Below are 15,299 nucleotides of genomic sequence, written 5' to 3' on the forward strand. Positions count from 1 at the left end.
AACATAAAATGCAAAATAACTATCATAATAAACTTAACAGTAAAAGCCCTCAAATAATAGTAATAAACACGTGACACCAGATTGTTTAAATAACAAACTGTTCCACTTTCACACACTAACACCGAAAATTTTCCATAACCATCCAATTACAATCATAACGCAAATGATTTTAAAGTATACTGATTGAACTAAATCAGCCACTATGCGCATCTCATCTTTAATTAGTGTCTTTCTACAGTATATTATTACAGTTATAGTCATTCTAACAAAAAATTTAATGCTAAAACCTAATTAGTATTTCACATGAGAAACTGTTTGTAGCATTCAGTCACTAATTAGTAAGGTATACAATAAAATTATGTGCTATGTTAAAAGATCATATATTTTTTATATTAAACAATATAAAATAAAAAAATAATGCAGTGTGCATTCGCTATCCTCTCCAGTGCACAATTTCTGACATTAGCACTGTACTTGTTCCGACATGCACTGTTGCCAGATGTCACCATAGAGCACTACATTTTTAGACACAACTTAGTAATGTAGTGAAAATTTTTTTTCATGTATCTGAGACATTGTATTTTGTAAATCAAAATTTGGAATGAGCAATTTTGGAAATAGATTTTCCTGTTGTATTTAATTTGATAATATTAAATTTTTATTTTAAAGGTGTCATTGTACTGCAACATGTTTGTTTTGACAGTTTAATTATTTATTATTATTTACGATTTATTTTATTTTGTTTGTTCTATGTATAATATTATTTATTTTCAGAAACTGCAAATTTTGTTATGTATGTCTATGGAAAAGTGATTCTTTGGATTTTTACCGGACTATTTGAACGAGGTATTGTTGATACCCCTCTAAGGACTAATGGACTTGGAAACTGTAAACGGTAAAATTGACGCCGTAATTTTATTATGTAAATTATGATTTTAATATTTATTTATTTAAATTATAAGTGAAATTTTGTTATCCGCGCAATTGTTGCGTTCGGAGTTCACGTTTTCGGTAAGAAATTAAGTAACAGAATTGGTTCTTTTGGCCAATCACAGGCCACCATTTAAAAGTTGAGTCTTACTGGTTTATTTGAGAAACTAGTAAGAAAGAGAGTTCTTAATGGCCAGCTGAATGAGCGGCAACTTCGTGACGTCGGCGATTTTAAATCCTGAAAATTAGCTATTTAGCATCAGGCATCCCGGATAGTGGATGATAATTATGAACCATTAGGGAGTTCAGAATATTGAAATAGGATTTATCTAAAAAGATAAATAATATAGGAGTGAATAACGTGAGTAATAAAAGTGCCCAGGTTTTTGTGACCTAATCTTATGCACGAATCACGCAACTCCCGTTTTTATGTCGCATCGTCGCCGAAACTTAATATAAACTTGGATTTTCTGAATTAAATTGACTTTATAGATGATTTAAATAATACTTGGAGATAAATTTTACGAATTTACACATTAATTAACAGACTCAGTGGTCCTATAGATGAGAGGCTCTGAGCTCTGCCGATGACTTTTGAACCTAACTAGCCGAGGTAAATTGATTTTAAGTTCCCTAAAACATTAATTAAAAACTGTGTAGTGTCAACGAACCCGAATAAAGACTATTGAAAATATTTTAAATGTGCGCAACATAACTCCTGGTAATTGAACTTTTATTGAATTCCTATGATGTCAATGTTAAGTTAGGTTGTTGTTTGAATATGAATAGCAATTAAATTAAATATATTAATAAGATTGAAATCTTTTAAATCATTTTTACATTGGGAATAAAATAATTATATATTTAATATTCAAAGTGTTGTGTTATGTCATTTGTAAATTCACCTACTCCAGTGTATATTGATGTATGTTCCTAACCAATCAAGTAACACCTAACTGTGACCTACATGACATCAACACTACCAGTGGAGAGTCACACAATTAAGGAATAAAATTTATTACACAGTTTAATTCAGCCCAACGTTTTAGTGTGTGGGGCCTTAAGTAGTAAGGAAGTTTCCCCACATCATATTGAAATACACCAACTTAATTTCAACTGCTTTGTCAACAATTTATTTTATATTGTTTAATATTAAAATATACATATAAAATATATAATATATATAATATATTATATATATATTATATATATATTATATATATAAAATATAATAAATATATAAAAATATATGGTCTTTTAACATAGCACATAATTTTATAGTATACCTTACTAATTAGTGACTGAATGCTACAAACAGTTTCTCATGTGAAATACTAATTAGGTTTTAGCATTAAATTTTTTGTTAGAATGACTATAACTGTAATAATATACTGTAGAAAGACAGTAATTTAAGGTCTTAAGAAAATCAACAAATAAAACTATTAAAAAATATATATTAAAACTTACTATAATTAACATGGTACACAAAATAAGATTTTTAATTTGATCAGTTAGGACATACACCATTGCTAGTTTCAACACTATTTCACAGAAAGAACCCGAAAAACAGACTAATTCCTTCCAAAGAATTCTGTGCTGTCTTTACATTTGTGTATTTATCTTTGTGTGTGTTTTTTTTATGGGTTTTCTCTACTACATACAGTTCAAACTAGCGATGGTGTGTCCAAAATAATGATTCAAATAAATCTCCCCAATTGCAAGTCATCCAAAGAGCGTAAGATTTTTAATGTTAACAAGCTGGGTGGTATCAATCTGGCAACACTGGTTGACATTTACTCTGTACTGCAATCTAAGCATGAGAACGACTATCAGAAATCAAACACCCGCCCTTAGAGACTGATCTAAATAGGAAAAAAAAAAAGGGGGCGGGGGCGGGGGGGGGAAGCAGCCTGCCCCAAAAGCCAGTTTAGAGGGAGCACAGGATGGGTCGACAATTTTTTCATAGACTACAAATAGTATAAAATTAGGGGCGAACAAAAAAAATCATGCAATATCTACTACTATTTACATCTTGCTCATTTTCAATAACTGTACAGCAGTTGAAAAAAAATAGTTTAAAATATTACATATTATGTAAATAGATGCAAAATATTTATGTATGGTTTGTTTATTGCTGTTGGGAAGGAACGAGAGGGGGCGAGGGGTGGAAGCATGCCAAACACAATTTCTTCCTGGGCACAGGGCTGCCCAGTTCCATCCCTGCCCACCCTGAGACAATGTCCTGGCCCGTTACCTGGCGTTGAAGCACTGCTCGTAGGTGCGGTACTCCTTGCCGTAGGCGACATGGTTCACAGGCCAACGTGACTGGTGGTTTGGCCTCGCAGAGTGGTTCGCAGCAGTGTGGCGGTTGAACTGCGACGAGTTCCTCAGGGATGATCCACGGTTTGCAGGATTCATTGCAAGTGGATATCCTTCAGTGACACAACCAAGAATGATTGTACCAAACTAAACTTCAAGACAGTGTGATACTTCAAAGATTAACAAAGGTCAATGGGTCATTCCACACCAAATCACCTGGCAGCAAGTTCTGCAACATCACATATTTTGTGTGTGTGTATGTGTATGCATGTGTGAATTTATGCATGTGTGAATTTATGTACGAGTAAATTTATGTATGTGTACATTTTATATTACACACACTAAAAATAGTGATTAAAAATTTTTTTTTTTTTAAATTTTATTACTAAAATAACTTTAGGAGAAACATATCAATCTTTTTATTTTGAAATGAATTCTGCTCACATGACCTAGATCAGTTCACTGAAATGACTACAATCACCAAATTAGGTGTAAAATCAAAGCTAATTTTCTGCTCTTGTCATGTATATAAAAAAACTATGTAAAATAATAAATAAAAAAGTTATACTCAAATATAAATATTTTAGAGTTTTTTTCTAAATTATGCTACTGTTCATGAATTTTTTTTTTTTTTATATTATGCTACTGTTCATGTATTTAAGGCATGAGGTAATAACAGCAACATTTCAGCAGAGCTGAGTCAAAATGGAATCTCCTCATTTTGCTTCAGCAGCCAATATGTTTGATAACAGAAGGTGAGGAAAAGAGAACAAGAAAGCTTCCAGTTTGTGATGGGGAAAAAAGCAGAAATCTTCAAATGGATATTATCATGTAATTTATAAAACATAAACATCTGCAATTAGCCTGTGTATGATTCCTAAATGGTTGTTTGAAATGCAGTCTATACTTTTAACTATGGAAACTATCTAGAAAAGAGTCAAGATCTAAATTACATTTAAAAAAATTGAATCTAGCATTAAATTATTACTATTTAAACTCTAATAGAAACAAAAAATCAAAGGAACAAAGAGTTTTAAGTACACCCAAACAATATGACGACTCGAATCAGTGGCAGAAAGAAAACCATCCATATAACAGCCCATGAATTAACAACTTTGGAGGTGTAAAACTTTGATAAATTTGTAAATAAAAAGTTAAGTGTAGCACAGTTGTATATTAAAAGTAAAATTTTGATATTTTGTCTATCTAAGTGATGACAATTGAATAGTTTCACAGCAATTATGGCTATACTTTGAGGAGCAGAGAATTTAAAAGCAGTAATAACAGTATTTTTTTCTGGAATGGAAATATAAAAAAAGGTGATTCTAGAAAAGCTATCCTCAGTGGAGATGGCAGAGTAACACCCTAACAAGAGTCAGGAATGCCATGGCATGACATCTTGAAGCAATATGGGTGAATTACAGTTAACACCTTTAACCACACAAAAACAATTAATGGGTACAAATTTTTTAAATATCAGTATTTTTATAACTTTCACTGCATTTTCTTAAAACAGGTGCTGGGCAATTATTTAATAATTAATTGTTTGCCCCTACAACCTACCATTCCAGGAAACTTGTAAATGCAGTTTAAGTATGATTATTCTTTTTATTAATAATGTAGAAGGATAAAATAACAATAAATATCCGCATCAACCATTGTTTCTAAAAACGTGTAATTTTGTTTTAAATGTTTTATGTAATGTAAGCAACTTAGATAACAAAGTATTTTTCAGAATTCAACACCTAGGGAGGTTAAACGGAGGTTCAAAGTTTGAAAGACAAATTAACGCCCAGACTACAAAATTGGTACAAGAAACTTGAAATTTGAAGAAAACATTCTTTTTACAAAATAAGCAACTAGTAACAAGGAGTTATTCTAAATTCAACTCATAATGGGGTGAAATAGGATTCAGTGTTTCTATGGGGAAACAATACTTATTATATGTTTCTATTAACTGAAAACTTGGTGAAAGTACTGTACCGTATTAATTATACTGGAACATATGAGTCGTCCATTTCCAAAACTCGTTAAGTCCACAATTTTACGAAATTGAGATTTGTGTGCCATTTTGTAGAGCATAGCAATATGCATCGCTCGAAGAAAAAAAATGCTACAAAAGCCGTTTTTCCCCCCTGAAAAAATGAATTGAAAACTGGTTTCAGTTCCAAATCTCGTCAAGTCCATGGCCAAAATAGTATCAAAACTTGTTATGTCCACCAGCACAACAAGCTACAAAAGCCGTTAAGTCCAGTTAGTTTTCTGTTCACATTTCGTGTACTACAGATTCAAAATGTGTTATGTCCAAAATGTATTTACCCACCAAATTTTGGCAGAGATCATCCAGGTTAATTTTTTTGTTGATCGTAGTGTAACTGGGTCTTAAAAATTGGTTGTGTTAGTTATTAAACATGTAAAAATAATTATTGTAGGACATGTAAACTACCTACATAATATTGTTTTTGTTTTGCTCTCTTCTTGGTTATTTTTATGGTGGAATTGGTCGAGTATTGTATTCGTAAATAACAATGCAATTTGATGAAACAATACGTCCAGCTTTACCTGAGAATGCAAGAAAAAAGACAAGGAATTAGGAGACATGGAAGAAATCTATAGCACAGAGGATGAGGTTAGTGGCCTATCTTACTGTATTGCTGTTTTTAACATTGGGTTCGGTTCCCCATCAACTGATGTATGTTCATTTTGTTTAATGCACACTGAAACCATCAGAGCAACTCACAATCAAGAAGAAAAAGTACAGCTGCAAACAGAATTTAATGTTCACAAAGCTAAAGCAAAGGCCTTTTTTAAAATTCTTCGTACTGACGTGGAGAGAACAAAAACCATAATGTTTGACTTCCAGAACAATTTGGTTTTACCCAAACTTCCAGATCAGTTGTCATATTATTTGAGGCAGTTGTACTAGTACAATTTCACGGTTTGTGAATGTTCGTCCAAAGATCATCAAACACAAGAGAACACATTTTGCTACATATGGTTGGAAAGCAATTTCAATAAAGGTTCTAATCAAATTGCTTCTGCCATATACCATAGGTTATGCAATGCTGACTTGGAAGGTATCAAAACGGTAAACCTAGTAAGTGACGGTTGCGGGGGACAAAATAAGAACTGCGTAATGGTTGGAATGGTATGTACCTGGATGGCAAAATGTGCCCCCCAGAGTGTTAAAAGTGTGAACATTGTGTATCCTGTGGCTGGCCACTTATACATTCCTCCCGACAGAGTTTTTGGTAGGATTGAAAAAGAGGTCAAAGCTAAAGAGAACATTGTCAGTTCACAATGTCAAAATTTTTGAGTGTGTTGGGACTGTCTATCACATGGGTACTGATGTAGAAGTATACGACTGGAAAACTTCTGTAATGGGCAAACCCAAGACGGCAACTATTCATACTGTATGAGGTACAGCCAAGTTGCCTGCAAACTGACAATTTAAATTTCAACCATGCAAACGGATTATCATTAAGAATTCCATCACTGGTATCAAAGTCAGAGGAGAAACCACCTACAATGTAAGTATTGGGACTGCAAGAAGCATCTGCAGAAAAGGGAAGTCATGGAATGAAACCACACCAAGTATAATTGCCAAAGGAGAGGTTATCAAAGCTGCCAAGCTGGAAGATGTCAAAAAACTTATCCAGAAACACTATGGGGAGAACTGGGTGATGGATGAAAGGTTATCTTTTTACATAAACCTTTGTATTAACCAATAACGTTTAATACAAAAGAGTCATGAAGAAGAGGAGGTTGACGATATTGGGGATCTTCCCAAAGAAGATGATAATGTTTTGGGCATTAAAGTTGCACATAAATGGCAGACACATTTTATTTTGCAGTGTTAAATTGAGTGGTTCTGTTGGGTTTGCAAAACACGGTTTTAATGTATCCCTGATTTACCAAATTCCGCCATTTCGTTAGACAAAACAGTTACAAAACTCGTTAAGTTCACATTACAGTTCCAAAAGTCGTTAAGTCCAACACATTATATTTATTTATAAAAAATCTGCTGTTGTGCGATTTTATACAGTAATACCAATACAAAGTACTCAAATAAACAAACGTGTACTAATTTTCCCATTATTTTATCTCTTTTAGGAGAGAAATAAAACGTTTTTTCTCTTTCCAGAAAAATTTTACTTTATGGACTTAACGTGTTTTGGAAATGGACGACTCATGTGATCAAAAATTTAAAACAAAAGCCAAACAATATAACAAGCTCAAAGGAATTGAAGTAGAGGTGCTAAATTGTTAATATAATTAAATTTTAAAAGGGTCCTATATTAAATATAGTAATAAATAGCACACTTCACCTATTAAATATCAATATAAACTGTAATAATCTGATGAATAATGTAAGCTTGTAAACTTTCACAAAGTCTGACATCACACCGGGATAAAAATTAGTTGTGAGGGTTATAAGCACAAATTTCAGTATACTTCAAAATTGATTTTATCTTTGAAACATTTCTAATTGGTACAGTCCCTTTACAAACATTTAGAAAATTGCTTCATTACAGATATTTTCAATATATATAATCTAAAGAATCGCATATTGTGTTTTAACTGTGCCAACATCTTCCAAACAGCAAGGAAGTAACCTCTCAAGTGAATGATAATTTTAAAACATGGGCAATAACAAATGCTCTTTGTATTGTGCAGCAAAACTGCATCTCGGGCATCAAAACCTTCCCCCTTCCCTCCTGAGACTAGACCAGAAGGTAGACACAATCATCACCGCCGCCAGTGTGGAGTGTATGCAAGAGTGTAGTGGGGGGAACATAATTACGGAGAGCTACCTCACAGCAAAGCGTAGAATCAAGCATTTTATTAACATGTGTGGGAAAATGGTCATACAAATCCACAAATTATGACATATTTAGAATTATTGTATTATTTTCTTCAGTTTTAAGGGTAACTCAAAATTATTCGAGTTTAAAATATTAAAAATTACAATCTCTACAATTTCATTAATTTTTATACATTAGGCCTATGTCCATTTTCAACACTACCACATTTACTGGTTTCCTTCCGATGTTCTACCTTCATGCTATTGTGGTAGGAAATCCCATAGTTTTCTCATATAGAGATGTATATGAAACCCTACCTTAAGTAACTTCTACAAGAATAATGTTTATGGGAATTTTAAGGACCATTAGTAGCCCTTTATAAAATGGTTAATTTTGATTATTAGAGGAGTTTCAATAGGCAGAATATAAGGAGATTGATATTCACTCATGAAGCACAAACACTAGACAGTTATCTTTTATAGTAGGCCTACCTATAGAATGCTAGATACATATGGGTATTTGCTTGTGTATCCTAATTCAACAGTGTTAATTTGCACTCATTAATACCTTTGTAATCTAACAGTAAAAGAACGGGAAATGAGGGTTTCGGGAGAATAACTTTTAATTTACTAACTTTAAAAAAAATCATAGGGAAAAACATTTTAATGTGGGTATTAAGTATCAACTAGACTCCTAACAATTCTAAGCATAACATACATAACCATTGCTGTGCATCATTAACTACACTAGCATATCAATCATTTTGAGTACGCGAGGTAGTTTGCAACTAAGTGATTCCTATTGGAATAAAAGCTCTTTAATTCAGCACATAATTTGATGATGGCAACAGATCATGTAATGATTGTAATAAATATTTCAACAAGTGTAAGTTTTATTAGGTTGATGTACCACATACACATTAATTTTGCAGATTATTTAGAAATTTTTCTGTGGGATTCATGTTTACATGATAGTGATATCCGATAGTACGGCATTTCTAGTGAAGGGATAAATTTTAATAAATTATATAATTGATTATTTTTCTTATGAATAATTTTGATACTTAAAAACAAAAATATTTTTATTAGAACAACGGTGTAGGAACTAACTCTTGTATTGGTTGCTCTTGCTAAATACATATGTGCACATAAGGCAGTGACCGTACTGATGGCGTGGACAGCGGAACTCGAGACAGGGGAGCACAGCACGCAGGTTGGGTCGGTGAGTAGCTTCTGACACCATGGAGGTGTTCGAAAAGCCAGGCACCAAACCAGTCCAAGGACCCAAAATGAGGACTAGAGCACCTCAAGTTGGGGAGCCCAGTTGGTCAGGTGACTTGTGTATGAGGCAACAAGCAAGGGGACATATGTTTTTGCCGTCCTTGCTGATTAATTTTAAATTAAAAGCAGCACGAGATCAGCTAGGCGAGGAGTAGGTGTGTCGAAGTGGGCAGCATACCAGCCACACCCTTTCCTACAGCCGAGCGAGCCGACACAAGAGGACTGGAGGAAATGCAGATGAGTTTAAGTAAACACAATACTGTTCTCCGCAGTTTGTACTGTACCGCAACCGCTCAAATAAGTCCAATGCCACCTATACAAACAACGAGTGACGCTTCTTTAAAAGTAACTACAGCTACTTATTTGACAAAAATGGTCAAAAGTACGCAAAACCAAAACTCACTTAAACCAATGTATAATAAACTTTTAGTGGCCTTCAGTAGTTTATTAATTGCTATTGCCATTTGCTCGTAAGTTAATAACTGATCATGTTAAGAAAGGCGTCATAATATGGTGTGTATTAAATTAAAATGTATCTTAACTTTATTTGCGACAACCTTTTCCCTCCCAAACCAGACGTCTCATTGCAAGGAATAAGGTGGAGAGTAACACAGTACTAGATGAGGCCCGCGTCTCAAAGCACAAGTTGCTACTCGCGCACCCCGGTAAGAGCCCATTTTAACCGACACAAACCACTGTGTGTCAATAGTTAGGACTTAGTTGAGACGGGGGACCGACAAGAGGCTTTACTGTTGCCGAATAACAGATGCCAAACCAAAAATGACACATGAAAGAGCACCCACCCACTATTTTAGCATAGTTAAAATAGGCTAAAATACCAATCATTCTAAAGAATTTTGGTATACATAGTTAATAGCATCATTAATATTTTTTTGTTTTTATTTCTATTATTAATATTACCTACCCTGAGTGTCACTTTCTCCTGATTATACATAATAATATAGACAGATGTATATATTTCCCAGCTGCTTTGGTTACACAGAGTATAAAGAAAAATCACCCCAAAAGAGAAAGACTACACACTAGTGTACACAGAACTCAATTTTGGTTCATTTTGTTCCAAAACAAATGTATCACAGCTGTCTAGTGTGATTACTTAATACAGAAGTATAATGTTTCAATGACAGTCCTAATAATCAAAAGTCATAAATAAACCATATCTACCTGAATGAATTAGGTTTTCAACAAAAATATTGTAAACTCCATTAATTTATTGAAAATGATCCGTTGTTTGATTGACGGCTAGCAAATTTCTCACTGTAGTTGTAAACATCCGTTTTTGAGGCCAGGAAGAAACAACCTGCCGAACTGGCCTAGCTCCGTGGGCCAAATAATGTAGATGCACAGTTTGAATGTTCTATACAAGAGTGCACGTGAAGTGTGCGGAACGCCAGTAGATGACCATTATTTATGCACGCCAGGACAGTGATACGAGTGGGGAATATTGACTGACAGCCCACAGTAGTTAAGGTCGCTTGAATCTTGGGATGACTCAGACCCGCCTGTCAGGAGTCTTTATGGACTTGCCGATTTAAGCAACAAGTTGTTCAGCTCCCAGGGGCCACCTCATTATCGTGTGTATCTAATGTACACAAGCTGAGTAAACTGTTTGTAGAGAGGTCGAAGGTCGCAGGAAGTGAATTCTGGTGACATTATTGACGTAGCTGTTCAAGGCTTCTTTCCCTCCCCTCCTCGGTTGGCTTCCTGCAGGACAGTACTCGGTAGAATCCGAAAGGTAGCTCCGACCACCGTCTCCCCTTGCCGGTTTCCCCTCTTGTCCTGCCTTCCATACCCATATGAAGAAAGTATTCCGGCCACAGTTCTCAGAGATGCTGCACCTTTGTCCAGGTAAAGCCAGTGACACCCTCCGCCATCCTGCAATGAACTGATGGGCTGCTTCCAGATTACCGCAGGTGCACCCAGTAAAAGGATGGAAGAACAACCGAAAAACAGGCATAGCCGGGCAAAAAAGGTGGGAACCCTGGTTTTGCTAGGTCAAGGCCAAATGTCTATTACTATCATTATTTCTTAATTGGAATATGATTGTAGCATGCTTCTGATGTGGAACAAGCAACCAATTATAATGTTGGTCAACACCTCTGGTTCAATTATTTTCAAGGGCTATTAATGTCAATATTATCTATAACTATACTGATATACATTACACTAAGTTATTCAACAGTAATGTCTGTTTAGTTTACAAACAAAACAAGGCTAAAGTATAATTTAAACAAGTGTGATTTGTTGACCTACTCTTTCAGCGAAAAGTAAACCATATCATATTCTTTACTTGAAATATTTATCGAAATTTTTAACTGTACAGTACTAACTTAACAAAAATGGACAAGAACTACCATCATACCACTTTGAATTCAGGGGTAGGAATGCTTTTTTTTGGCAGGACAGGAAGGGAGTGGAATGGGTGGGATGAAGATATTATTGTAGGGGTAAAAGATGCAATGGATCTGAGGAGAATGCTAAGAGGAAGAGTGAAGAATGCTAAGGGGGAGGGAGGGGAAGTGAGTGAAAAGGGTGGACTTCTTGCCACAAGGTGAAAGCCCAATTGCAAGTGAAATAGTTAATTCAATTCAATAAGTCCAACTCATCCAAATTGAGCATGCATGCATACATACACATACATACATTCATACATACACACACACACACACTTCTATCTGAAATCTTTTGTCCTAAACACCACAGAAGAAAGAACCTTAAGATTATTTACTACTTGCTCCCTTGGCAATATTTGAAATTGTTCATTTTCACAGAAGAATTGTTATTGATGCATAGATAGATGTTTTAAATGTACAAAGTATTTTAGTAAATAGTGAATTTTGAAGTTATATGATATTGGTTAACTGTGGATTAACACTAACTTTATAAAGTTACAGCAAAATGTAAAATAGTACCTAGTATAAATTTTGGTATGTTAAAAAAAATTCTGCTCATTTTATAAATTACTATTTACATGAGTTTTCAATCTCTGTGAAAACAGGAAACACTACTTTTGAGCTAACAATAATATCTTAAGCTAAATTTCTATAATTTTTACAAAGGAATAAATAATTCATTTTTCAAAGCTGCAAAACAGTGGCTCAAACACCTTGGCATTGTTCATGTAAGCTATTGACATCTATGATTCCTGCAACCAATCTGTAACAAAGCATTATTGATATCAGAAGTACTACTCAAGTTTGTACCACCTAATTGTTCAAATTGTGGGTGCAAATACAACTTCCGCACCTTGGTGGTACATCATCTTCTACAACAGTTCAAAAGTGGTGTGAAAGGTGCAGAAGGTATGGGCGGGCAGGAACTGAAATTTGAATATTGAGTATAGTAATGAATAATTTAGACTTAGGTTATGCAAAACTAAATACTGTAGTGTGTTCTATATTTGAATTTTTAATTAATTATAGTCTGAACATCATTCAATATCATACTTTACATAAGATGTGACTCATAACTGACTCATGACTGACTCAATTTTGCATCAGATACTGACGTAACAGTAACATTAATGACATGATTATGTTAGTCTGACATCATTATGATCTTCCTTAAGTGTATTTTACATACCAATGACATAGTAATGCACCTCAATTTTATCGATTAAACCAGGTTTTGAATAGTAAAAATAGTAATTATATTTTTAAATGCTTAACAATTCAGGTTCGAATCCCACTCAAATCCTTTTTTATATTTATTTAATAAAATAATAATTAACTAAATAAAAAAGACTAGTATTGTTAGTATGATGATTATTTATGAAATCATAATTATTATTAGATTTTAAACATAATAAAGTGACTCAAATACAAAAAATAATACACAAAAATCACAACACTCGGAATCCGAACCTAGAACCTAACGCTCGCCAGTTTTATGCGCTATCTGCAACCCTACACAACCGATTTACATCCACACATTTTAGCAAGTACATATAAACTAGTCATAACCATGCCTCAACAAATGTTAATACATTCTGTCAAATATTTAAGAGAGAAAGGCTAAAAGGTCAGATTACATGTAAAATTATATGTACGCAGTTGGCTATAAAATGTACCCTTTTTATATTTTTAAGTTTCAATTTTGGAAGATTATTGTAAAAAATTACTTTTAAATTAATAAAAATGAAATTCTTGATTTATATTTTATCAGGCAAGGGCTTCAGAAGATTTCATACTGATTTTCTCAGCTATCTATATCTCAATTTCTATAAATATCAGTATGATGTCAGCATGATATCATTTATCCTTACATCATTTTTTTGTCACAACAGATGTCAGTAGTATGTCAAAATTACGTAAAAATTCATTACCTAGTTACTTACCAGTGATGTGTTCACTGGGCAATGCAGAGTATGCACAAATTAAACTTTTCACATGGTGAATTTAACTTCACTTACTGCTACTACAGCATGTCGGTAACGCGAACTCAAGATTTTACCCATGATACAATTGAGTATATACAATGTATTAATGTATATATGCGCATACATGTACACAGGCCGCTGCGCGTCACCAGTCTGGCGCAACACGTCACTAGCATGTCGATGCAAACTCATAAGTTTTGCCCCTACCAAAAATCGCTCAACACTGCTAAAGAAGTTTTCACTTCAAAAATACCTTAAGTAGAAGCAGTTTACTTGCTTGACAAAATGATATAAAAATTGACTTAAGAACAGCAAGAGCTCTTTAATCCAGCACATTAGGAATCACGGCCATCCGGATTAGCGATTTGCCGGACTAACATCAAAATAGTTTAAACAGGAATATAAAAAATTAATACATAATCCAAAAAGTTAACATGCAACTGTAAAATACTGCACATCAGAGAGCTGGGGATAAACATATTCTCACCGGAGAAACTAAAGGAGAGTGTGTGTTGATTCCCTGCATCTAAATATTTCCAAATAATTTGACATTACATTTTAAGAAGCTGCAATTCCTACTAAAGTTAGCATTTACAATAAATCCCAGGGCCGAACATTGAAAGTGGCAGGAATTCATTCGGGCACTCCATGCTTCATGCATAGTCAGCTATATGTTGGTTGTTCTAGAGTATTCAGTGCCCAAAACTTACTTTCTATAGATATTCATTGTAGACATATAATAAATTATTCTTAATTCAAAATATGTAATTAATAGAAATTTTAAAAAATCTTCAACAGATTTTCATTTTCATGATAATTTTGTATGTTATTAATTATTGCAATTATGGTTATAGTTTATTATAAACAAAATTTTTTGTCATTACTTTGTACTCTCAGTATTTTTTACATAAAATTTATTGACAATTTCTTTAATCGTTTGATTAATATTAAAAAATATTAATAGTATTTTAGCCTACAATACCTTCATTGTAATATATACTCTGTAATTTTTGTGAACACTTGAGCCGGTAATAATTAAAGTTAAAAATTCCTATTTAACAAAAACAAATATATCTTTACAGAGAGAATAGTAATTGGAGCAGTTTTTAGTTGTACAGACATATTCAGTCAACAATAAAAACAGCTTGCAGCGAATGAAAAGTTACTAGACTAAAACTATTAAATAATTATTTGGTAGTGTGATACGAATAACAGTTGACTATTCGATAAGAGAAATTAGTTGATTGTGCCAAACACTACTCTCTATCGTCCAACCAACCACCTTTATCCATTTCCCCCAACACATACCTACCCACCAGCCTCTACATTACTTTCTCCACACAGGAAGTAAGGCTGACTGGACTGTAATTTGCCAGATTTGCCATATCCCTACCTCCCTTGTAAATTTATACCACTACCGCTTCCTTCCACTGCTGTGGCAACATTACCTTCTCCATGAATATCCCCTTAGCCCCCATCTTGAGGTGGCTGTTCCCTATCCTGTCTGGCCCAGCTGCCTTCCTTCCCTTCATACTCCTAACCTCCTTTTGTACCACTTCCATTCGT

The 15,299-nt window shown here is 33.9% G+C and overlaps 1 protein-coding gene across 2 annotated transcripts in view; it reads right to left on the reverse strand.

The window, feature by feature from the left end:
- The window catches only part of LOC134530441 (RING finger protein 44-like), a 60,935-nt gene that overhangs the window by 42,447 nt on the left and 3,189 nt on the right, over positions 1–15,299 (reverse strand). For both annotated transcript variants that reach the window (XM_063365261.1, XM_063365260.1), the window contains exon 2: positions 3,185–3,362. In XM_063365261.1, coding sequence (XP_063221331.1) covers positions 3,185–3,348 — 164 coding nt within the window. In that variant the 5' untranslated portion in view covers positions 3,349–3,362. The remainder of the gene's footprint in view (positions 1–3,184; positions 3,363–15,299) is intronic.

The sequence above is a fragment of the Bacillus rossius genome, chromosome 3, assembly GCF_032445375.1.
Source record: "Bacillus rossius redtenbacheri isolate Brsri chromosome 3, Brsri_v3, whole genome shotgun sequence".
In the NCBI taxonomy this organism is placed as follows: domain Eukaryota; kingdom Metazoa; phylum Arthropoda; class Insecta; order Phasmatodea; family Bacillidae; genus Bacillus; species Bacillus rossius.